Here is a 27,422-nt window from a genome sequence, read left to right as displayed (position 1 = left end):
CCTGGTGATAATTACGCATACGTATATACTTGATTTATACAGGCAAATACTGGTGTTTGAATGGAGGACATTATTTGCTTTTCTTTCGTTAGTAAGTATGGAAAATACTAGCAGTCATATTTAATATAGAAAACTGAGTCTAATTTCGTTTTCAAACAAAATAATTTTTTTCATATTTATTTTAGCTGGCATCCGTAAGCGTATTGGTACTTGGGATTGTTATGAAGCTTGACAGCAGAATGACAGGCAATAACGTGTATTACATTTACACGTACCTTTATTTCAAAGGTGTTAATTTCCATGACATTGTGCAAGCTATGAACCTTTCTCTCATAACATTAGGCGTTTTATCAATGTGCTGGTGTCTTGTTGGGCTATCAGAGACGTTCACAGAACTCAGAAGTACAACGAAAACGAAACTTGTGAGTATTAGCTATGATTGTTTTTATTTCATGTATATCTACAAAGTTGTTGATAAGATTACCTGGACGATTACCAGATGGAGCTGTTATAATTGACGTCCGACGCGGGTGTCTCTAACGATACACAGTAATCGCCTATAAAGTGAATGTATACCCAGCCACCATACCTGGTACAAATCTTTACCTGGTACCCTGCAAAAATGTTGTGGCTATACGAAGCGATTAGAATTTAAACGTAGCTGCCTTAACTTTTAATTCTCTGAATTTATTCAAGTTCTTGCAGATGTTTTATATCCTCTTATTTTTACTTTTGTAGTATGTTGCAGTATTATTCATCTTAATTCTTACGAAGTTAGTGTGTGTTTTTCTGATGATACCAGTACAGATGGAGGTAGGTAGTTATTGCTGTTTAATTCCACTGGACCTGATTTTATATTCTTAGGAGGCAGAATTTATTCATAAAGCTTCTACATGAGAAGGAAACATATCTTGCTGTGGACCAACTCGAAATTTAAATATATCGATGAATTTTATCTATTATCAATAATCACTTTCATTCATATGTCAATTCGATATATCCTTGTGAACTCGAAATATAAGACACTGCAGAATCTTCCACATCTGTTTCGTACTGTTATGGGTCAATAGCAATGTAGAATTTACTAAGAAAAGGCAATTAAACAATTGATAATATTTATTTACAATTAATGATTGATAGAAAATTGGAACAATAGCAAAATACTAACTTACGGTAGTTGAATTAAGGAATAAATAGATTATTTTTTTGTTGGGTGGAGGTATACCACAAAAAAACCCAAAACAAAAACAAAACAGAAAACTGCATCATTGGGCGTATGCAAAAGTTGTCCGTCTTTTATTTTTGTGGTATACCTCCATCCAACGAAAAAAAAAATGATAAATCCATTCCTTATCATTTGATGTATTAAAACATTGAGTTTATATGATAAAACATGATATGATTTGAGTTTGAGTTGAATTAACAATTTTCTCTTGGACTACATTCTATGTCATTTCGAGATGGGCGTAGTAATTTGTGAATACACAGCTTAAAAAAACTTCAGCTAAACCTGTTAGACCTCTAATGGCGGCTTCCACGAACTGTTGTTTACTGTTTTCTGGACTGAGGAAAGCAGTTTTAAAGGATGAGTTAGAGATAATCCCTGTTGAGAGAAAATTGCTGGAATTTTGTTGAGTGGAACTGGAATGAAGTGCAAGGTTCGATGTCGGTACTAACGGCAAGCGTGGGACACGTGTATGATCATGATTTTGGGATATCAGGTTCTCTTGAGGGTTGTCACGGCTTCCAGGTGGAGAAGTGAGTGTCACAGAGGTTGTTTTTTTTAGTTTTATCATTGAATCCCTAAAGCGCCACACCTGTTGTAACGTCGCACAGAAGCCTCATTTCGGTGCCCACTCATAAACATATTATGACGGAGTTCGAAACCATAGTCGTCAAGGGCTACGATATTGCAGTAGTGTGCGGTATATCTGGCATTTGGGCTTGTGACATGAAGGAAGTTGTCGCAAGGTGCAAACTGGACTATTGTCATCCCCGGTTGAATACATTTGACTCTTAGCCCGGAATTGCAAAAGCAGACGTGTAAGGGGTTTTTTTTTGGGGGGGGGGGGGGGGGCTCAAATAGCCATGTTTGTTTTATTTTGCATAATTAATTATCATTTGATATTTGTTTGGTTTTGTTGAAAAAAATTATATAGATCGGTGAAATTAAGTTTTTCTTTTCAAGATTTTTATCTATAAATAGATCTATGAATACGAAGCATCCAGAGGAATCCCCAACATTCAAATAGAAAGTAGTTTCGGCAATTGTCTTTTTTTGTTGGATGAGATATTCCGATAATTTTGCAACCAATGAAAACTAGTATAACGTGTAAAATCAAATGATCAATAAATCCGAACAGAATCTACACATACAAAAATAGTAATTCCAAAAAATCCTAGGTTCCAGTATAATCCAAAATGCATTAAAAATGTCTAACCAGAAGTTTTATTTTATCATAAGAATTTCAGTGTATTTATAATAGGTATGAATGTTCTAATACAATATTGAAAGACAATGATACAACCATTACATCATCTTTCTACTAAAAATAACATGAGGTCTAGAACAATCTAGGTCAAGGTGTCAATGAAATAAACATCAATTTTCTAGGATAATTTATGTCACAGGTGTCAATTTATTGCAAGGAAATAGTACACAACAGTACTTGGATATTTTATTGAACGTAACAAGCTAGTAAAATGTCTAAGTATTAAGCAGATGTAGAAGCATTTGAATAAATTCTACCTCGTACACATAAGAATATGAAGTGAAAATTTCTCATGGGAATAAAGATTACGTTGTTTGTTTGTTTTTTTACTATCACAACAACAGGAACAATGTCACATAAGTGAGTGATATGGAACATGGGCCTCTTGCTTTACTATTGTTTCAAATATAGATTAATCAATTCAATAAAATCGTCTTTTTTGTAGATAAACACTTATTCCAACAAGACTTACTACCAGTTAGAGAATCTGGATCGACAGTACTCAAATCCGTATTCAAATATCTATGGACATCTCGATAACTTTTACTTTGAAGTGAGTGCAAGTAAAACACAAGATTTTTTTCAATACCATAATATGACATTCTATCGAAAGTGTCGATGAAAGGTATTTAACGTGACTCTATCCTAAATGAATAAAAGAATTAGAATTGTTATAATTCATAGTGGTCTGCTCGAATTTAAGGACGAAGCAATAGATTATTCTAACAAAATGTAAAACAACCACACAGCTTAAATGAAAGACAGCTGCAGACAAGAAAACATTATATACGGAAAACAACAAATTTATGTTTGAATGAAGATTACAGAACGAACAGATCCCAGTCAGACACACTCATGTATTTTCACTCGAATAATTTTGTCTGTACCGAATACTACATTTGCATACAATTTCGTCCTTGTGTAGTGGTTTATTGATTCATAAGTCCTTTTTATCCTCATTTATATCTTATTGTGGTATGAACAATTTGTTATCATTCAGAAAATATCTACATATATTACAGGTATATCAACATAAATGTTTTGTTCCTAACATCTATGGGCCGCGATACTCAACGAATTCACGTTGCTCATTCAGACATACACCCACAAAGCTTAAAACACCATTGTCTGACGTATTTCATACCAATTGTCAGGCCGTTCTTGGCTCATTGTTTTTTTTACTACGGATAACTCCGTTTACCTGATCAATATATAGGGCTCATTGCGGGTGTGATCGGTCGACAGGGAATGCGTACTCCTCCTTGGCACCTGATCCCACCTCTGGTATATCCAGGGCTCCATGTTTGCTCAACTCTATATTGTATTGCTTATAGGAGTTTTTGAGATTGATCACTGTTCGTTATATTCACCTTTAATTGCAACTCTGTGACTAGAGGAGTATTGAATGCACAGTGTATGCGGATGTATATACATATTCCTTTGTGGTTATCAAAAAATAATGTTTTTAAAAGGTTTACTTCACATTTTTATATGACATCATATATTTCTACTGTGACTAAGCACATACTCAATGGTTTGAACAAAATTAAATTATGCTACATGAAAAAACTATGGTACATGTCTCAGTTATACAAATTAGAGTTTTGTGATATAAATTTTAGAGAATATTTTCTATATCTTACGTGAAACTCTCAAGTCCATCCCGGTCCTGGTGACCATGGTTTGACTGAATTTTATCATCCACAATATAAATTAACTCAAATGCATGGTTTTGCTTTTATAGTCAAATTCATAAATTTACAGATGATTTTCAAGCATCCAATGTAAAAACAAATCCGAATCCCCTTTCAAAATGTATCTTAGGATACTGTTCATATATGCCTAGTGCTATTGGTGAAAGACAATGGCAACAACTGTCAAGAGACAATTTTATATAAAAACCTCACTTGAAGTTAAATCAAATCTGATCGATTATTATTCGGATATATCTGTATGTTACAACGCTCTATTTGTTTGAAAGAAAATCGAGATATTCCTGGAAATGTGTTATTAACATTTTTTTAATATCACGTTACAGTTTGATTGTTGTGGATCCACAGGATCGGAAGGGTTCAATGACCTTGTCAACAGTGCTGGATACGGACCCATTTATGGTTTCCAACCATTAGTGTGTTGTTACGGCAAAAAGTATGGAATCACGCAGAGTCTTCATACTCTTCCTTGTGAGAAAAAGGTAACTGATACGGTGTTTGTTTCCTCCCCGTGGGGATCCGGGTTAGAATAGGTCCTCAGTATCACTTGCTTGTCGTAAGAAGCAACTGAATCACTGTGTACAACCCCACATTTGAGGGTGCGGAATAGTGACCTTAGGGGTACGGAATTCGAAGCGTGTTTTACTAGACAAGTTGATATACATATGTATTTAGCTTGGTTACAGCTATAGACATAAATCTAGTCTTATGTTAACACACGACGGAACACAGTGATGCCCCCTTACTCTTACTCGTTTCCCACCTTGCAGTTTGTGCTAGAATTAGACTATAAACTGAGAATAGACTTAAGTCTAAATTTCAAATCCAGCTAACTTTTGAAATAATTTTCACAAACAAATACAATTTTCAGTACATGTTTGCATTTGAATATTTTAAAAACCTGCACGTTTTAAAAACATCTATGCTAAATAAATTTTAAGATATAAGTGATCAAACTTCTCAGTTTATGGTCTTGAGGCCAGGAATCTCATCATGCATGTAAATATAAATGTATAACCATGTGTGTGTACACACGGAGATATAGGAATGGAAATGACAAACAAAACGATAATAAAGCTTTCAGTATTCGTTGTCTCTTTTCGTGTGTCACAGAATGTGTGAATATCTTTCTAGAAGGAGACAGACGCTTTTTCGTATTTTGTGCTAATATACATTTATTTCACCTTTTCCAGGTGACACTTTTAGAATACCATGCTAATTTAAGATATGTATCTGTAGTTTTTAGCAATATGCGATAGCATGTTTTCCTCATGCATTACCATTGGAAGTGTGCACAGGTCGATTCAAGCTAGAAAATCAATCAGCTTAAACATCACACTTTGGATATATACAGTTACAGAAATACACTATCTGAAGGAAATTGATGTAGGTAATTAAGAATTCATGTCACCTGTAATCTACGGGATCGTTTGTACTGGTCATGAAATACGACTCTCTCTCTCTCTCTCTCTCTCTCTCTCTCTCTCTCTCTCTCTCTCTCTCTCTCTCTCTCAACGCATGCGTTAAGAACAGTGGGTCGGGCAAATAGGTAAAAAGGTAGGTACAGGAGTAAAAAAAAAAAAAAAAGCAACACGAAGACATTAAGTGAAGCTTTAGTGCTTTCATTTCCAATCTTTAGAAGCTTCTGAAAATTGATAGCGCTACACGTCTTCATGTTTCTGTTTTATCTTTTACCTATACTTTTATTGTGAATAGTATATTATATTAGATAGATAGATGTAGATATTGAAACTAATTAAAACATTTTGTTTTGGCATTGCCGGTAAACGTGACTATAGAGAGTAAGTTGTTTAAGGTGAATTGATCCTGTGAATGTACTTTCTTTCTCTCTATATATAGACATGCGGTGACTATAGATAAGAAGTAAGGTGAATGGACCCTGTGATTGTACTTTCTTTCTCTATATATAGACATGCGGTGACTATAGAAGTAAGGTGAATGGACTCTGTGATTGTACTTTCTTTCTCTATATATAGACATGCAGTGACTATAGATAAGAAGTAAGGTGAATGGACCCTGTGATTGTACTTTCTTTCTCTCTATATAGACATACGGTGACTATAGATAAAAGGTAAGGTGAACGGACCCTGTGATTGTACTTTCTTTCTCTATATATATAGGCATGTGGTGACTATAGAAGTAAGGTGAATGGACCCTGTGATTGTACTTTCTTTCTCTATATATAGACATGCAATGACTATAGAAGTCAAGTGAATGGACCCTGTGATTGTACTTTCTTTCTCTATATATAGACATGCGGTGACTATAGATAAGAAGTAAGGTGAATGGACCCTGTGATTGTACTTTCTTTCTCTATATATAGACATGCGGTGACTATAGATAAGAAGTAAGGTGAATGGACCCTGTGATTGTACTTTCTTTCTCTATATATAGACATGCGGTGACTATAGAAGTAAGGTGAATGGACCCTGTGATTGTACTTTCTTTCTCTGTATATAGACATGCGGTGACTATAGAAGTAAGGTGAATGGACCCTGTGATTGTACTTTCTTTCTCTATATATAGACATGTGGTGACTATAGAAGTAAGGTGAATGGACCCTGTGATTGTACTTTCTTTCTCTATATATAGACATGCGGTGACTATAGATAAGAAGTAAGGTGAATGGACCCTGTGATTGTACTTTCTTTCTCTATATATAGACATGCGGTGACTATAGATAAGAAGTAAGGTGAATGGACCCTGTGATTGTACTTTGTTTTTCTATATATAGGCATGCGGTGCCGAGTTTGTGGACGTTATTGTCTCGTACTGTAATGGACTGATAGCATCAATGTCTGTCACAACATTTTTTGAGGTATGAAGTTTACCTAAATCAGGAACTGGTTGTACACTGAGAGGAAACCCATATACAGATAGATAAATAAATATTTGATTATTATTTAAACTTAGAATGTGGGTTGTTTTTTTTATATCAATGAAACATTCTGTATCATTTTTTTCTTTCAGATTATCTGCCTAGTATTCTCCATGCATTATCTACTAAACAATCTTAAACAAGAAACTCAAGATAAATCGTGCATCACTAAGTTCATATTTGTCCTATTTGGGTGAGTATCCGTAAATACACTAGCTAAGTGTCCGAATATGATGGGAAAGTTTATGTGTGTGCTTAGTACATGCATGCATAAATCTTCTCAACAAGCACCTGCAATCTTCTTTTCTGAAATGGGTTGGATTTTCATTATCAATAATCCGTAATCACTTCCTTAGTGTATTCATTTGTAACTGATTGATTGATAGTCGATTGATTATGAGTTAACAGTTACTGATCATATTTAGCAAGTACATGTAATCATGATCACTTTCCTTATTTTACTTTTATTGTATGCTGAAGATTCACTGCACAGTCTCGTACATTATCGAATGCCCCATTATTATACAGTTCCAACTGAGCAATCCGACACCTGTGCAGCCCGGCACACTGGGAATTCCGACCCAACATTTTATTCCCGTTTTTATAATATTCATACAATGAAACATTGTACAATCCAACCACGGTATGAAAGGCGAAGATAACGAACAGTGATCAATCTCATAACTCCTATAAGCTCCTATATTTCGAATTCCTGCATTACTTTGTTAAGACAACATATATGTTAATTACATTATAATAATTTCACGCAAGTAATCCGGATTATTGAACTCTAAGTAGATGTATCATAAGTAGCTGCTGGCCAGTTAACACACACACACACACACACACACAGAGAGAGAGAGAGAGAGAGAGAGAGAGAGAGAGAGAGAGAGAGAGAGAGAGAGAGAGCAAACAACGTAAACAAGAAAACGTTAACTGTTACATCAATGTGAATTTGTCTTAACAGTGCAGTACCACTCAAACCTTTTCCCAATTCAAAAGAGCGTTGACATTTTCAGTACTTGTTTCCACTATTTTGTATTCTTTATTAGAATTTTGACTGCAGATAACTCCGTTTACCTGATCAGGATATAGGCCTCACGGTGGGTGTGACCGGTCAACAGGGGATGCTTACTCCTCCTAGGCACCTGATCCCACCTCTGGTGTGTCCAGGGGTCCGTGTTTGCCTAACTACCTATTTTGTGTTGCTTATAGGAGTTATGAGATTGATAACTGTTCGTTATCTTCACCTTTCCACACTACTATGACGTGAAGTCTCTAAAGCAATATATTTCAATCACGTGATCAGGGTCCTGTCTATCTTTTTGATGAACTGATAATTTTCTATCACAATTTTATTTTAGTCATTTTCTAAGTAAAAGGTATTTCAAGTCTCTCAATAAATGTCTTTGTTTCCAAATATAATGATTGAAAAGGTTTTGAACTAAAGCAAATGGTGTTCACACATTACGTTGATAACACTTGCAATCGCTATGCCACATAGGAAATAGAAGTTATTCAGGTTTTCTTTAAACGTGAATATTTCCATATCTAGTGCTTGTGGTCCAAGAAGTTTTTCTGTGTTAGATTAATCGATTGATTGATTTACATGTATGTCCCGTCGAGAATTTTTTACTCACATTGAGACGTCACCAGTTGTGGGTGAAATACCACAAATTTAGACCTATGCTTAGCGCTCAGGGCCGTGTAAGTGTGAGTTCACTATCATGACAATGCCTGCTGGGACACGGGACCTCCGTTTTTAAGGTCATATCCGAAAGACCTGTGATCCTCGCTTCCAAATGCCGAGCGTTTGGCCTACCTATTTTAAAGCCTTGGGTTTGACGCGGCTCGAACTCACGACCTCCCGGTTACGAAGCGAACGCTCTACCACTGACCAGTTTCTGTGTTAGTAAGCTTAGGTATATTAAGGACATTTTTAAAAAGTGTGTCAGGTATAGCATTTGTGAAGATTGTGGTGGCTTATTCATTGAAAGAAATAGACAACAGCACAAAAACGTAAAGGGTATAAAATGATTATCCGAGGGATTTACTATACTGTTCGTCTGTTCATTTGTTTACATAGTCGTTCGTTCGCATGCTCATTCGTGTTGTATTGAAATTGGCCGGTGGATTTTTTGGTATTTCTGGTCGGGTTTGGAGTCTTCTGAGCTCGCACGTGCAATTGTCTCTGACTTACCCGCGAACTTGAGGAAAGCGGACGGGTATTTAAATGCGCAGCACTGAAGCCGTTGTGTTTGTAGAGTTTTTGTGAGTTGTCCTGTGTATTGGTTAATATATGTGTTTCTAAGTGTTTTTCCGATGTTTTTAGTTTATAGGAAATCACTTTAGTGTGTTATTTGGTGATGTATACAAAATGAAAGCCACATCTTTCACTTCTTCTACAACTTTCAGAAATGATTCATGGTGATCACGTTATAGGCCTCACGGCGGGAGTGGCCGGTCACTTCTAGGTACCTGACCCCACTCCTGGTGGGTCCATGGTTACCCGACTCTTAATTTTGTGTCATTTGTGGGAATTGGGAGATAGAAGACTTTGCCTAATGTGGGTTTTACCCGTGGGGATCCGGGTTAGAATAAGTCATCAGTACTCCTTGCTTGTCGTAAGAGGCAACTAAATGGGTGCGGTCCTTCGGATGAGACCGCAAAAGCCGAGGCCCTGTGTCACAGCAGATGTGGTACGATAATGACCGTCCCCTGCTCAAAGCGCCGAGGAGATGCCTAAACTTTGCAGCTCTTCACCGGCAATGGTGCGTTTCCATGTGGGTGAACAATTCTCGAGCGAGGCGTTACAAAATATACAAATTGTACAATCAACCAACCTCATGTTGGTTTTCAAGGTTACAGGTTAAAAGTTCACGGACAATCAAAGGAAATTCTGATTTGTAGTGTACGTTTTTCCTCAAATTTTGTAAGATTTGTAGGAATGGTACATTTGTACCATGTATATTAGGCATGTGGAAGGTCCAGGTAGAGATATTCTGAATTTTGTGCACAAGATTTAAGCTACGTTTTCATTTAAATTTTGTCAGACTTGCAGGAATGATTCCTTTTTTCTTAATGGTTTTTAATCAAATACCAAGGTCACCGAAAAGGACATTCTGATATTTCTTGTGTACATGATATTATGTCAAATTTCCGTTTATGGTACTTAGCAAAAACATCTTACATATACCTCCTATTAGTTTCCAAGGTTATATATCAGATGCATTTGCAGAGATGTTATCCTACACCAAGATATTAGTTTCTGTTTTCCAAGATTCACTACGGTTAACTACAAAAGTTTAATCAAATACAGTGGAAAAACCAAACTTTCTAGTGCTCTGTTTTCAAAATCAGAAATTTTCTCTTACAGTGTACCATGTTGCAATGGGATAACTTTCTTTATGGAACGTATATTTTCTTTTCTTTTTACAGTGCATTAGGAGCTTCCAACAAAACACAGTGGTTTGGGTTCACCTGCGCATGTTTTATTCAGGTACGTACATATAAGTAGACTTCTAACATTAAAGACGATGAGACATATTCCTTTTTTCCTCGGAGATTTTCGCCAAATAAGTAACCGATCATGTGCTAAATTGATGGAGAAACAATGTGTCTAAAGATTATAGAGTCTACTGTAGATAGAAACTGAAAATGTCGATGTATGTTTGCTTTAACTTAACTTAAATGATAAAACATATTTTTCGTTAGAGTGATTTCAATTTCAATCTCAGTATGATATCAATCAACCATTATTACATGAAATCCACAAGAAAATTAAATGGTTCCTCCTACAACTTACGAGGCTCTCGGCAAAGCTCGATTTATAACACGACGTAATAAGAAATCACTTAAAAATCAGTTACATTTGATAGAGGTGTATCATTTACTATTGCGTAATAGCTATGCACAACATCTACAATATTTATATTTTCATACGACAATAACCATAATTCGATATAATTACATGTATATTCATTTAAATATAATGATACGTTGCCACAACAACCATGTTTTAAATGCATGTACACGGCTTTTGCATGGAGCGAAAAACTTCTAATAAGGCTCGTCTTCCATGTTAAAGCGCCAGGCTTTCATCTAGCTGACTTCACTTACTGTTGACTACATGTATATGCACATGTAAATGGTGTTTCAGATGGTTGCCGTCGGACATTTTGCTGAAAGCGCTGCACTTTTATACGATGAAATATTTGCTAACCGACAAATCCAGCCACTTTTTGACCAAATGTTCATGATCGGAAATTCGTTTAATCAAAACTTGATCATCATGAGATGGTTAATGAACACCTCAGGATTCCTCCTTTTCATCAGTTCCACCCTCGCTATCCTGACCATTCACCGTGGATCAAAATTTTTACACTCTATGGTATGGAATTTTCTGTGACATACTTGTTTTTACACTCAATGATTTGAAATTGTCTTTACCAGATTCTATATATTATAGTACATAGTTGACAACATAACAAAGCGATAGATTTATTAACGAAACGTCGTATGAACCTTTGCAGAATATTTTGTTGTGTGTATTGGCGATGGCCATGATAATTCCAAACATGGGGTGGTGGATTGCTGTCCATGTTGTGGTTTGTATTCCCATTTTTGAAAATTGCAATCATATTTACTTCTCATCAAAAATTGTTTGATAGTATATTGGAATTAACAGATATTTTCTTTTTGCTTAGAATTTCCCAGATGAATTATTGAGGAATTCCGTCACTTATTTCTACTCACGTCTGCCTGATGGTTATACGATGGAAATAGACGGCGCTTGGAACAATTTGTTTGTTAAGGTTTTATTTCACGTTCACTGTTTATTTGTATTAACATACAAATCTAAGGTGAAAAGCATGCTGAATATAAACTAGAAATGTTCACACTGGACTAAAAACTCAACAACACACAAAAAGATGGGAATATTTGAAAAACTGTAAAAATCTATACGGGTCAAGCCACACTGTCATAACTTCAGGTAGAGAGGGAAAACACGTGTGACCCAAAAACCATATTCATATCACTTGACCTTTAACATTTTTACCAACAGCGCTAGGGATCATCTCCAACCAAAGCGAATGGTGACTCCAGGTGTGAGGGGATATTGAGGGGAAACCCCAAACCCTTTCCTATCACTCTTTGTCAAGTATAGAACTCCGATTAAATTGCTTCGTTAAGGTCATCGGGACGTATCTGACATTTTTGGCATCTCTCTCTATGTGAACAAATCTTGATTGATTTCGAAAATGGGTTTGAATTTTGTATTATAGGAGACTTCCCGACCTGGTTATATTAGTGTTGAGATTACCTCACTAGTTATGGAAAAGAACCAACTTGATTTACTGTGGTATTTTAAAAAAACATGTATGTAAAGGTGAGAAATGTCAGTTTCATTGTGATAGCGAGTAAAAAGAATGTCTAAGACGAAAAGCTGAAGCGGACAAGAAATTGAGTCGAATATATTTTAATCGCAATAAGCGGTCGAATTTCGGGCAAAATTTCCCGAGTCACTGTGTATGACACTGATCTGAGATTCAGAAGAAGCGTCAGTCCAAATATCCAGCCTTGATAAACCTCGTTGAGATTTCAGTCGGGTGGCTTGAATTTCAAAGTTGCATGACCAAACTAGAGAAGTGATTAACAGTAGGGATTCACCTTATGTATTGCACAAAATCCCTAGAATTGAATTGCAATCCTTGAACTTCAAACCACAACATGCATCTCGAAGTGTACATGAATTTATACCACATGAACAACATGATTAAAAAGGGTACGGGGACCGCTAAACATTCATCTATCGAAGTCTTTTACTTAACGTATGAGAATGTTTGCCCAAAAATGTGTACCATGTGCACAGAATTTATTTACGGAATCCACATTATTTTACGATTGGAGTAAGTAGTGCAAGTTGTACAATGTCACTTGCAGAGTCTGTCACAATGTATGACGTTTTCTTTCAGCTCAAATGTTGTGGATACACAACGGGTAACTCCAGCGATTTTAAATACGTTCAATTCCAACGAAATCCATTTAATAACGAACTCACATCTTTATTTTGTTGCCATTCTAATCCACTGACAGAGGTGTACAACGGTGATTACACATGTGCTACTTTGGCCGGAACTGACCGATACACAGAGGTATTGTTTGTCGATATCAAAAATGTAACAAGGCATGGAGAACTAAATTAACATAAACTCAACTAATTGAAGATATCGTTCATTTTTTGAAGATATCAATGATTCATTTGATGCGAGTATCATTACTTCAAAGATCTCTTTAAATAATCAATTATATCTTCAATTCTGAATTACTGCGCGCATTGATTTGTTGATAGCATCAATCATTCTGCTGAATAATTTATTCAAGTCATTGTCTCCGGGGTAGGGTGTGGCTAATATTGGGGATCATAGTTTTACATGCAGATATTTAGGAAAGGTGAAGATAACGAACAGAGATCAAACTCATAACTCCTATAAGCAATACAGTATAAATAGTTGGGCAAACATGGACCCCTTAACACACCAGAGGTGGGATCAGGTGCCTAGGAGGAGTAAGCATCCCCTGTTGACCGGTCACACCCGCCGTGAGCCCTATATCCTGATCAGGTAAACGGAGTTATCCGTAGTCAAAATCAGTGTGCCAAGAACAAGAAAATCTTTAAAAATTTCTTCTTCTTAAGAATCACCGGCCCAGAAAAGTTGAAACTTCCATGAAAGCTTCCCGGCATAGAGTAAATTCAAGTTTGTTCAAATCATGTTGCTCGGGTGTATGGTGTGGCCACAATTATAGGGGACCAAAGTTGTACATACAAATATATTGGAAAATATTTTAAAATCTTATTTTCAAGATTGATTAAATATTGTTTAACGTCCCTCTCAAGAATATTTCACTCATATGGAGACGTCACCACTGCCGGTGAAGGTCTGCAAAAGTTGGGCCTATGCTCGGCGCTTATGGCCATTGAGCAGGGAGGGATCTTTATCGTGCCACACCTGCTGTGACACGGGACTTTTTTACGGTCTCATTCGAAGGACCGCCCCATTTAGTCGCCTCTTACGACAAGCAAGGTGGTACTGAGGACTTATTCTAAGCCGGATCCCCACGGGACTATCTTCAAGAGCAACAGGACCATGATTAATGATGCTAATATGCAAGTATCCCTGTATGATAACCAGATATATTATGGTTCTTTAATCTGTTTCTTGTAGATATTGAATTAAAATCATATTGATATAAGATAATAATGAAAATAATGGCAGTGTGCTGTACAAAGAAAATAAAAAAGAAAACATAACATTTATTATAGATATGCAATTCACATATGATATGAGCATGAAAAATATTTTGTACTACAGTTTGGCGTTTTTAGCTCACCTGAACCGAAGGTTCAAGTGAGCTTTTCTGATCGCTTTTTGTCCGTCGTCTGTCTGTCTGTCCGTCCGTCTGTCTGTCTGTCCGTCTGTCTGTTAAACTTTTCACATTTTCGACTTCTTTTCCAGAACCACTGGGCCAATTTCAACCAAACATGGCCAAAAGCATCTTTGGTGAAGGGCTTTCAAATTTGTTCAAATAAAGGGCCATGTCCCTTTCAAAGGGGAGATAATCACAAAAATGCAAAAATAGGGTGGGGTCATTTAAAAATCTTCTCAAGAACCACTGGGCCAGAAGAGCTGAAATTTACCTGAAAGCTTCCTGACATATTGCAGATTCAAGTTTGTTCAAATCATGGCCCCCGGTGGTAGGATGGGGCCACAAGGGGGGGTCAAAGTTTTACATACAAATATATAGGGAAAAACTTTTAAAAATCTTCTTCTCAAGAACCACTGAGCCAGAAAAGCTGATTTTTACATGAAAACTTTCTGACATAGTGCAGATTCAAGTTTGTTCAAATCATGGCCCCCGGGGATAAGATGGGGCCCCAAGGGGGATCAAAGTTTTACACACAAATATATAGGGAAAAACTTTAAAAAATCTTCTTCTCAAGAATCACTAAGCCAGAAAAGCTGAGATTTACATGAAAGCTTCCTGACATAATTCAGATTCAAGTTTGTTCAAATCATGGGCTCCGGGGGTTGGATGGGACCACAATAGGGGATCAAAGTTTTACATACAAATATATAGGAAAAATCTTTTAAAATCTTCTTCTCAAGAACCACTGAGCCAGAAAAGTTGATTTTTACATGAAAACTTTCTGACATAGTGCAGATTCAAGTTTGTTCAAATCATGGTCCCCCGGGGGTAGGATGGGGCCACAAGGGGGGATCAAAGTTTTACATATAAATATATAGGGAAAAACTTTAAAAATCTTCTTCTCAAGAACCACTAAGCCAGAAAAGCTGAGATTTACATGAAAGCTTCCTGACATAATGCAGATTCAAGTTTGTTCAAATCATGGGCTCCGGGGGTTGGATGAGGCCACAATAGGGGATCAAAGTTTTTCATACAAATATATAGGAAAAATCTTCTCAAGAACCACTGAGCCAGAAAAGTTGATTTTTACATGAAAATTTTCTGACATAGTGCAGATTCTAGTTTGTTCAAATCATGACCCCGGGGGTAGGATGGGGCCACTAGGGGAATCAAAGTTTTACATACAGATATATAGTTAAAATTTTGTTCTCAATAACCACTGAGTCAAAAAAGCTGATATTTACAAGAAAACTTTCTGACATAGTGCAGATTCACGTTTGTTCAAATCATGGCCCCCGGGGGGTAGGATGGGGCCACAAGTGGGGGGTGGGGTCAAAGTTTTACATACAAATATAGGAAAAAGCTTTAAAAATCTTCTTCTCAAGAACCATTGGGCCAAAGAAGTTGACATTTACATAAAAGCTTTCTGACATAGTGTAGATTCAAGTTTGCAAAGGGTAGTTTGGGCCATAATAGGGACTAAGGTTTTACATGCAAATATATATGGAAAGTCTTCAGATATGGGCCAAGGTGACTCAGGAGAGCGATGTGGCCCATGGGGCTCTTGTTTCTTTTGTTAAAAGTGTGGGTTATCTGTACATAACCAACAATATTATATGGGGTAACTACTACATAAACAGTCAAGGTAATTTATACAATTGACTGACCTTAATCAACTTTATAGAGATAAGATTATTATGTTTATACCACTCTCACAATTAATATACCAATGTAATTAACGTTTATAAGTGTGTGAGAAAAATGTAATACATATATAATAGTAAACAGACATATAGTAGGACAATTATCGACGATCGATTATAACAGATTGTTCTATTGCCACATATTACACTAGACGTTTTGTTTGTTATTAGCTGCAGTGTTAGTTTCCTTTTCTATTTAGTTTTCTTTTCTATGTAAATATCCTATATCCTGAGGAAGGGACTGGTCGTCCCAAAAAGATATATATATACGAGGACTGTGCGATATGTAATGTGTATTGTACCACACGCGATAACGCTTTGCAAGATCTCGTGGATGATGATACTCCTGAATAGCTCTATCCAATACACACGAGCCTTCAGCTCCACATAGTTTTATACTTATAGTAATTTCAATAGAGCCAGTCGTTGACCAGTTGTAAAATGGTTGATAAACAGGTTGACATTATTAGAGCTTATATATAAGTTCGCATAAAACTCGGTCATTCGGTAATGCAGATTTTTACTAAATTTGGGGGGAGTTTATGGGTCTGATAAGGTATCTTATGAGACAGTTCGTAGGTGGAGAAAGAAATTTCTGACTGGGACAGAATCTGTCAAAGATGCAGCAAAATCTAGCCGACCTGTGACTATAACAGGCAAGGCAAGTGTCTCAAAAGTAAGGGAAATAATTGAAAGTGATGGCAGATACACGATTCGTGATATTGCCAAAGCTGTTGGCATATCGCTATCGCCGAAGGGCTAAAGTGTTACAGGTCGGTATTACCGAGATGTTATACTTAAAAAGCTCAAGAAATGTTATCATAAACTACGCCCTGTGTCAGGATTTAGGCATGTTTGTCTACTTCATGATAATGCTCCATCACATACATCTGAGCTTGTGAAGCAATTTTTTGAAGTCGGAGACGGTTACCGTCTTGCCACGCCCACCATACTCTCCAGATCTAGTCCCATGCAATTTTTTGTCCTTTTTCCAAAACTTAAAAAAGTTCTTGTCTGGTCGTTGTTGCAAGTCCTGACAAGCCCTTGGTTCTGCAATCAGTCAGTGCCTCAGTGGTCTACCTAAATCAGCGTACCGTGATGCATTTCAGAAAAGGATTCAGAGATTGAAATTATGTATTTCAAATCGCGGAGAGTACTTTGAAGGAATGTATTGTTCATTTCACTATTTTGAGATATCGTTCAATAAAATAGTTCTCGTATATATACCTGATCCCACCTCTGGTATATCCAGGGGTTCGTGTTTGCCCAACTCTGTTTTGTATTGCTTATATATATAGGAATTATGATTGATCACTGTTCGTTATATTAGCCTTTCACACACACGCACACGAGTGTGTGTGTGTGTGTGTGTGTGTGTGTGTGTGTGTGTGTGTGTGTCACAAACACATCTTGTTTATAATGATACAATCTTATTTTACAGCCATGTTCTGCAAAACTTTCAGAGAGACTTCTGCAACACAGCATTGCATTTTATGTAATAGCATCACTCAGTTTGGTATTAGAGGTAAGTGGTTGACTTGTTATGGATAAATTCATTAGTCCCCTACGGTCTATTCGTCCCTCTGTCTGTTCGTCCCCTGTCCGTTCGTCCCTCTGTCTGTGAGTCTGTCCCACTTGGTTTTCCACCCTTTTCATCATTCTTTGATTTAGGAAGCTGAAATGTAGTAGGTGGTTTATGACTATGTCTACAAATCAAAGTTGGTGAATTGTAGGAGATATACGAGAGTTTGTGCTGAATGGTTTTCTGGAGTTTTGTCACCATCCTTTACTTCAGGAAGCTTAAATTTGGTACATGAATATGATTTACTACAGTATGTATACAAATCAATGTCAAGTTTCGTCATAGGTCAATGATTGCTACGAGATTTATAGGCGTTGTGTTGAATATAGTTCCACTTGGGTTTCCGCATATTTATTTTTATCAGGCTTTGCTTAAGAAAACTGAAATTTAGTATGTGGTTTACAACTGTATGCTTATAGATCAAGTTTTATTTTCGCCACAGTTGAGTGACTTTACAAAGATTATGAGACGTGCCGAATAAAGTTATGCTGACTTTTTTCCACTGTGCTTCGACCGCAGCGGTGGTCTAGAAGTTAGAGTGTTCGCCCCGCATGCTGAAGGCCAGGGATCGGCCGCGACAAACTTAACCTAAGTTGTTAAAACAGGTAGTGACAGTTCCATCGTCAAACGTTAGATCCTCGGAGATGACTTTAACATCAGATGCCCCGTGTCACAGTAGATGTGACACGCTAAAGAACACTCACTTCTCAATGGTCGTCAGCGCCGAATAAAGGCCAAAATTTGAAGCCCTTCACCGTTTTTGGTGACGTCTCTATATGAGAGAGACGTTCAACAAGATACAATCAATCAATCAATCAATCCACTGTGCTTTAAGTTGGGAATCTGAAATGGCATGTGTGGTTACCTAAAGAAAATATTCAGATGCGGTTTCATTGTTGTTACGGTAAACCCATTCTAACAAACATTTTTTAAGACTTAGTTTGATGACCGACAGTCTCATATACATATGTTCGTGTGTGCTAATGAAATGGACCGAAATGTTTCATAAAATATGCTTTTCTAAGTTTATGTTAAGTACCCGAATCAGATGTCTCCTGTATACGCTTGTATTTTACGACAATTAACTGAAACGACAGGCCTGAATTTCTACACTCTACATTTTGTCAGTTTATGAGAATAAACTATGGTCATTGTCGTATATACACTATGTATATCAGTTAATTATTCCAACCTCAACATTCTCATGTGATATTATTCAGGCATGTGTAATTAATTCCAATTTTGAACAACAACCGCTTGTAATGGATTGATTTCTTTGATTTTTTTCAGGAACAGTAATCACTTGAATACATTTTTCCAGGTTGTAATGGTGGTTGTCCTGGCTAAGCTGATTCAGAATGATGCTCCATTCAGAGACGATCCAGTCTTGTGGAGATTCGGTCGTAAATACTATTATGGAAAAAACAGGTATCTTTCTATTTGAAAATTTCAAAACTATCACAATGATTACATGTAAAATGTGCGGGAAATGATGCGTCTTATTGGTATATACAAGCGCTGGTTGTTATTTGCGCTGGGAGATAAATGATGCGTCTTGTTGGTATATACAAGCTTAGATTGTTATTTACGCCGGGCGGTAAATGCGTGATTTCCAGTATCCTACATGTATCAACAGGGGATGCTTACTCCTCCTAGGCACCTGATCCCACCTCTGGTGTGTCCAGGGGTCCGTGTTTGCCCAACTATCTATTTTGTATTGCTTGTAGGAGTTATGAGATTGATCACTGTTCGTTATTTTCACCTTGCATGTACATTACATAAACGGGTGGCGTGGAGTTAGATAACACGTGTGAAGTACCTATTGCGATATTGTGGAGTTTGATAACACGTGTGAAGTACCTATTGCGATATTGTGACTCATTCATTTCAGTATTGTGTACAAATGAATTCATTAAAAAAATTATATCTCGCATATTTTATTGAATAGTACTGTAAAAATCTATCAATGATGTGATGTACATGTAGCATTAATAAAGAGAAAATTTCCATCCATTAAGGATACCGGCATATATGTACCATGCATGGATGGAGTTATAGCTCCTCCCCTTTTACAACGAAGTTGTAAATTTTCACATTTTCATTTTCTTCTCCAAAACCATTGGGCCGATATCAATCAAATTTGTAACAAATCATCCTTTGGTAAAGAGGATTCAAGTTTGTTAAAATAAGGTCCATGTCCCTGTTAAAAGGAAGGTAATCAAGAAAACGCAAAAATACGGTGGAGTCATTTAAAAATCTTTTCAAAAACTACTGGGCCAGAAAAGTTGAAATTTACATGAAAGCTTCCTGGCATAGAGTAAATTCAAGTTTGTTGAAATTGGGACCCAGGCATAGGATGCGGCCACAATAGGGGATCAAACTTTTACATTCAGGTATATTAGATTCACTAGGACCATGGTTAGTCGTATTAATGTGTCAGCATCCCTGGATAGTGCAGATCAAGTTTGTTCGAATTGTAACCCTTTGCTATAGTGTGGAAACATTATAGGGGAACAAAGTTTTATATTGGGCTATGTAGGGAAACATCTTTAAAAATCTTAATCCCAGCAACAACAGGACCATGACTAGTGATATTGATATGCAAGCATCTTCAGAATTCAGGGGCCTCAGTGGTAGGGATATGGAAATATATATAGTAAATTAATTTTAACAAATTCTTTTCAATAGTAGCAGGTTCAAACTAAATCATATTCAATTGCAAATTCTTTCAATTTGGGAGGATTCAATATTTTTTTATACTACTGCGACTATAATCGGGGGCATATTGTCTTGTACTGTCTATCAGAAACTTTAGACTTGCTCATAGCTTTTGAATGGTGAGTGGTATGGCTCTCATATTTCATATGCACATTCCTTGTTACAAGACCTTATTTTGATACTAAAGTCTTTAACCTTGTGAGCCTGACCTCAGAGTCTGAACTACTGTAAAGAAAACTTAACCTATTCAGTATCTTCTGATCTAGCTAAGGTAGGATTTTTATGATTTGCATATAGACTCCTTGTGGTAAAGCGTTATATTTAATAAATGATCTCTGACCTTGTTAACTTAACCTTAAAGTTTTACTCAACTTTCAATTTAACCTTACTCATAACTTTTGAATTAAACTCTCGTATATTTCAAGTATACATTCCTTGGGACTAAACGATTTTCGGTACCAAAATTTCCAACTTTGTAAGTTTGACCCTGAACTTTGATCTACTTTAAAGAAAATATAACCTATTACATATTTCCTGCAATATATGAGGTAGGTATTTCATATTTGTATATAGATTCTGGCAACACCTTTCCTTTTGATACCATGATATTTGACATTGTGACCTTGATTTTGGAATTTGGCCTACTTCTAAATCTAACCTATTCAATGAAAAATGAAGATAACGAACAGCGATCAATCTCACAACTCTTTAAAAGAATACCAAATAGAGAGTTGGTAAACATGGACCCCGGGATATACCAAAGGTGGTATCAGGTGCATGGGAGGAGTGAGCATGTTGACCGGTCACATCCGCCGTGAGCCCTATACCTTGATCACATCAACGGAGTAATCCGTAGTCAATATTAGTGTACCAAGAACGGCCTAACAATCGGTATGAAACACATCAGACAGCGTTTGACCCAATGATAGGTAGGGCAAACTAGATCATTATAACGACCATATGAATTTGCGAAATGCTTACTTTAAACGAGATCCCTGTAGCATCACCTTGTTTGTTAGTAGCATGCCTTGATTAAAAACTGATCGTACGCAGAAGAAGCTCTTGTATATCGAATCAGTTGAGAGAAATAAAGACCATGTGCAGGTGATACTGGAAAATTGCTACATAAATATGGGAAGTTGACAATGGAGAAGCTGAAAACATCCTGTTTGTCATAAAGATGAGTAGTTAGTTTGCCGGTAATTTTTATTTTTAATAAAATATCTAAGTACAAAGCAGATATGGAGGACTCTGTGGTGTCTTTTATTTTGAGTTTACAGTATGCAGTTCACAATATATCATGAACTATTTAAGGTGGCGCTTTCATATTTAGTAGGGCCTCCATGGCCGAGTGGTTAGAACATCGCGCTCAGAATCACACGGCCTCTCACCTCTGGTTGGTGCTCGCGCCGGTAAGTGAGAAAGTTTCCCAGTTTACGTTCGGAAAATTGGTGGTCTTTTCCCAGGTACCTTGTATTTGGGTTCTCTCTTCCACCAATAAAAACTGGGCCCCACCAGATAAATGAGAAATTGTTGAGTGTGGTGCAAAACAATCAATCATATTTATTACACGAATTTCTTTCATTTTATACCATGATCTATGGCATTCTAAACTTGACCTTCGTCAGAACTCCAATGTAATTTTGGTCTTGATGCATCCCCGTGTTGTGTGAATTCAAGTTTGGATATGCTGTCACTGTCTGGGGTTAGGTTGGGGCCTTAATATCGGGTGAAAATTTTTCATAGGAATAGAAATTGGGAAAAAATCTTTTTAAAACCACATCAGCAGGGCCAAGGTGACTCAGGTGAGTGATGTGGCCCATGGGCTCTTGTTTGAAATTATTAGTGGTTGACACTGAACATTGTCGATAAATCAATTTAAAAATGTTTTTTATAGAATCATATCGTTAATCGATGCAATTCCATCCGAAAATGATTCGTTACAAGTACAAAGTATATCATAAGTGCTTTTATATAATTAGCGCTTTTAAGTCATTAGAGGTTTTATGTCATTGGTGGTTATTTCTATGGTATGTTTATTAGATTTGTTGGTGGCAATTTGCAATAAAACATTTTTAATTAAATTCAGATATACAAGTTAATGTTTAAAAATGTGTATGTGTTTCATTTTTAAAGAAAGGGAAAGAAAATCCTCACAGCAGACGAAAATAATATCACGTCAGAGACAGCATTAGGGACAATGAAGGAAAATACAGAGGACCAGACAGAAAATTTTAACACTTCAGTTTCAAACGAAATGCAAAATAGCAAAGATAAAACAAAATACAGGAAAAGGCGCAGTAAAGTTACCCCTTTAACCCCTAAAGATGACTTACCCGCACCGAGGAAAGTTCCACAAGGAAAACTGCCTTCTCTGACCATGAGCCACAACTAACAATGCGTGATTTGTATCGAGGATGTGGATGTTGGATTAATCATGAATATTTGTTTACAAATTGTTTTATATCAATTAATGAAGGATAAATTTGTATTTGGTTATTTTTGTACTTGTGGCTAAATAATGAAAATAAAGCATGTGATTGTTCTCTGTCTTTCTTTATAAGATTACGGAAGTCACTCATCTGATTAAAGTGTGTTCTGGTCACTCAGGATTTGTTCGTCGGCATTACGTCTTGCGTTCTTTGCTTGTCGTATGAAATGGGGTAAAGCAAAAAATGATTTGTGAATTCCATGATACCTCTCCCAACTGGGCTAAGGATGGGACAAAAAATTAAAGAATTACTCTGTGTTTTTAAGATATCATCATTGACAAACTGTTCATGTAATATATGAACAGCAAAGATACTTCTATCAAAAGAATGATCTTCACTAAACCGCTGGATCTAGTATATATTATACCAAGTCTATCTTTGCTCGTCACAGAAATGTTAACTGCTTTGAAGGAGAAACTTCAGAAGCATTGCACCATATCATATGCGACAAGTGGTATGAATCAATTGTGGATTCTAAAAAATTCATAACATTTTCCAAATCAAAAGCATCAAAACGTATGACCTTTTCAACACTTTATAGATAGATGAAAGACTGGGCTTTTTGACATCGTAGACAGTTCCTTTTTTATATATAGATGGAGCATGAAAATATTCATATCTTGTGATAAGTCATTCAAAAATTACTTTGTTAAACACCACGCACAGTCTTCTGAAGATGATATCAAGAAGATGCTGACCGCAAAAACCGAGCAGCAGGTATGGCATGATAACGATCCCTTTGCTCAAAGACTAAGTGCCGAGCATAGGCCACTAATTTGTAGTCCTTCACCGGCAATAGTGACGTCTCCATATGAGTGAAAGATTCGTGAGCGAAACGTTAAACAATATACAATAAATCAATCAAAAGATTGCTACAGTTTCCACATTGACAATATTTACGTGGTCTTTGGCGATCAGGTCTTCCAGCAATCTGATTGAATTCCCATGGTCACCTATTCTGCTCCTTTATTAATTAGCATGTTTTTATATTCTTTTGAGGCAGAATTCATTCAAAAACTTCTACTCGAGAAGGAAAGATATCTTGCTGTGGCCTCAATTTTAGCATTTAGATATATAGACGACATTTTGTCTATTAACAATACTTGTAGTACCTTGAAAATGTTAGAGACTATATTTCTTCAAGCCTTGTATACTAATATTGTCCAATTCGTTTCCATCTTATTCTTTTTATTAGCAGTTGGAAAAGATTGACTACAATAACGAAAACAACAAAGTTATCATGTTATACAGCATGTAAATATTAACTTTAAAATTATGATAAACAATCATTACTGACTGAAAATGTTGAGTTTAATTGATAATATTTCCTAAAATTAACAATCATTACATGATTTATTGAAAAGTAACCAAACATAAAATGTGACATTTACACCTGACATGTGTTGTAGTTCTGTTATGTATTTGAACTGGCAATTGACTTTTTTATAAATACATGAAAGTACACTTTGAAGAAACACATCAAGTTAACATTATATTAAACAACTATTGAATCGATAATTATCATGATTGTTTTCTGATACAATGATGAATAAGAATAATAGCTTACGTACACTACAGGAATCCTCATGCAAATATGCCCTGTTTTTACAATTCAGGTTGAAGCAAAGAATTCCTTTCTCACAAACTTGGAAAATACATTGGAAATCGGATAAATTTGGGAAGATTCAAATCAAATACTTTACAATACAGATGTTCATTCATATGTCAATTCGATATACCAAACATGAAATAAAGGACACCACAGAATCTTCCGTATCTGCTTCATATCTGGATATTTTATTGAACATAGATGTTAATGGCAAACCAACAACCCAGCTTTATGACTAATCTTACGGGATGACTTCAACTTCTCCATAACCATTGAACTTAAAATATTTATTCTCTGCATATAGTGTTTATGTCTCACAACTGATTTGATACGCAAGAGCGTGTTTTGTATATGATCAATTTTTTAAATCGAGACAAGCTACTGACAATTAAGTTGATGTTATACTGGTTTTGACTGTCTCGTTTAAAGTCTGCATTTCGCGAATTCCATGGTCGTTATAGTGATCTTATTTGCAAAAACAACCTGTCATTAGGTTGAAAACTGTCCGATGTGTTTTCTACCAATCATTAGGCTGTTCTTTACACATTGATTTGGAGTACGCTTTATGCTATTTACCTGAACATGATAGAAGCCCCACGGCGGGTGTGACCGGTCAACAGGGTATGCATAGTCCTGTTAAGCACCTGATCCCACCTGTAGTATGCCCAGGGGTCCATGCTTGCCCTACTCCTTTATTGGAGTTATAAGATTTATCACCGTTCATTATCTTCACTGTTTTATTCATGACCCCTGGGTAAAGGGTTGTGGTACAGCTATATGCATCATTAGTATAAATCTCTACGAAGCATCTTCTTGACGCCGGTATATTTAGTATAGTAAAAGAATAGTTCAATAGTTATAATGAGCACAGTCTCTACAAAAATTGTGAAAGTGGTGCCCTTCTGGACCTATGTAGATCATGGAGCGAAAATGCATTGATTAAATCTATAAATTATTTTTTCAACTTCCGCACATATCGTTCGTTTGCCTGTCTTATGTCCTTTCATCCAACTTTGTGATTGGTCCATACCTTTATAATGGAAAGACGAACGAAGATCCTGTTTATCACAAATATTGCTTAAAATGTTACAATGTTGTAAATGTTCGTAGCTATTTTATCGGATTTATGGTTTGGTGCATTGAATCTGTTGTAGTAATTGGAATAATCAGGATTTTGTGCTTGTTCTATGATTGATTATGGGTAGACAGGAATTAAATATTTTCGCGCTTTTGCTTCACCAAATGAAAATGTACAGCTTTGAAATAAGAGGAAAAAACATGCCACATTAAAAACATTAGAACACATGATAGGGTTACTTAATGCCCACAAACTTTCTGTCATCCTGAACAAAATTCATTTCCCGAAGCCATAGATCACTGATAACAATTTTAGAAATATATGTTCCGGTTCATAACTGTGTAATATGAACACATCAGAAGCTCATTATCAGTCTATAACTGTGTAATGTGGAGACATCAGAAGCGTACTATTGGGTTAAAACTGTAATGTCGAGACATCAGAAGCTTACTATCGGGTTAAAACTGTGTCATGTCGAGACATCAGAAGCTTACTATCGGGTTAAAACTGTGTCATGTCGAGACATCAAAGTTCATTATCAGGCTATAACTGTGTCATGTGGAGACATCAGAAGATTATTATCGGGTTAAAACTGTGTCATGTGGAGACATCAGAAGCGTATTATTGGGTTAAAACTGTGTAATGTCGAGATATCAGAATGTATATTTAATTGCTGTTATAAAATTTAGAAATTCATTACAAAATTAAGGATCATCTCCCTCACGCATAGCTCTTATCCTTAGACGAATTTGACTCCATTTTTTGGCACACTGTTTTCCCCTATAATAGCTCTAAAACTTCATTGTTATTTCGAATTTCATACATTTCGGTTGAGCATCACTGAAGAGACATTATATAAGTTTTACATCAAAAGCTTACTATCGGGTTAAAACTGTGTCATGTGGAGACATCAAAGCTCATTGTCAGGATATAACTTGTAATGTGGAGACATCAGAAGTTCATTATCAGGATATAACTGTGTAATTTGGGGATATTATAAGCTTATTCTTTGACGCAACCTGTTCGAAATTGTATGCCTGGCCATGACACGTTATAATTCAACTCCGTGAGAATGATATAGCAACAGGCAGATAAGGCAGATTATTGTATTGCATGCTTCACCGCCTCTAGGATAGACCAGGCGCAAAAGCGTGAAAATACTTTGATGTCGAGGCGTGAACCTGCACAGGCCTAAACTGTCAAAGAAGCAAAAGAAAACATCACGGGGATAAATTCGCGCAATAGAAACTACAATTAAAGGTGAAGATAACGAACAGCGACCATTTTGAATTAACGTAAGCTACTGACAAATAAAGTTGATATTCCAGGGGTTTCAACAGTCTCGTTTGAAGTCAGCATTTCGCAAATTCTATAGTCGTTTTAACAATCTAGTTTGCCAATACAACCTATCATTGGGTAAAATTAATACTCCAAATGCCCTTTCGAAAGACGAAATTCTTCAAAACCATGCTTCAGTTTTAGACACATTTAATATCCCAGTCAATGGGTCGGATGAATATGAGTTACCGTACCCTATACTGGATTCCTAAACTTCATAAAACCCTCACAAACAAAGATTCATTGCTGGACCCAGTAAATGTTCTACCAAGCCCCTATCTTTGCTCCTCACGAAAATATTAACAGCTGTGATGGAGAAACTTCAAATGTACTGTGCGACTACATATGCCAGAAGTGGTGTAAATCAAATG

At 36.3% G+C, this 27,422-nt stretch overlaps 1 protein-coding gene across 1 annotated transcript in view; it reads left to right on the top strand.

Moving 5' to 3' along the window:
* The window catches only part of LOC125651286 (uncharacterized), an 81,256-nt gene extending 58,177 nt beyond the window's left edge, over positions 1-23,079 (top strand). Inside the window, exons 24-38 of the mRNA XM_056166862.1 lie at positions 43-91; positions 186-422; positions 739-813; positions 2,938-3,045; positions 4,531-4,686; positions 6,960-7,043; positions 7,196-7,296; positions 10,542-10,602; positions 11,263-11,493; positions 11,636-11,710; positions 11,810-11,917; positions 13,079-13,258; positions 17,676-17,759; positions 19,138-19,244; positions 22,671-23,079. Of these exons, the coding sequence (XP_056022837.1) occupies positions 43-91; positions 186-422; positions 739-813; positions 2,938-3,045; positions 4,531-4,686; positions 6,960-7,043; positions 7,196-7,296; positions 10,542-10,602; positions 11,263-11,493; positions 11,636-11,710; positions 11,810-11,917; positions 13,079-13,258; positions 17,676-17,759; positions 19,138-19,244; positions 22,671-22,929 (1,915 nt within the window). The 3' untranslated portion in view covers positions 22,930-23,079. The remainder of the gene's footprint in view (positions 1-42; positions 92-185; positions 423-738; positions 814-2,937; positions 3,046-4,530; positions 4,687-6,959; positions 7,044-7,195; positions 7,297-10,541; positions 10,603-11,262; positions 11,494-11,635; positions 11,711-11,809; positions 11,918-13,078; positions 13,259-17,675; positions 17,760-19,137; positions 19,245-22,670) is intronic.
* The last annotated feature ends 4,343 nt before the right edge of the window (positions 23,080-27,422 follow it).

This window comes from Ostrea edulis, chromosome 5 (assembly GCF_947568905.1).
Source record: "Ostrea edulis chromosome 5, xbOstEdul1.1, whole genome shotgun sequence".
NCBI classification, from domain to species: Eukaryota; Metazoa; Mollusca; class Bivalvia; order Ostreida; family Ostreidae; genus Ostrea; species Ostrea edulis.
The sequence above is the reverse complement of the archived record's forward strand: the minus strand, read 5'-3'. Positions and strand labels throughout refer to the sequence as shown.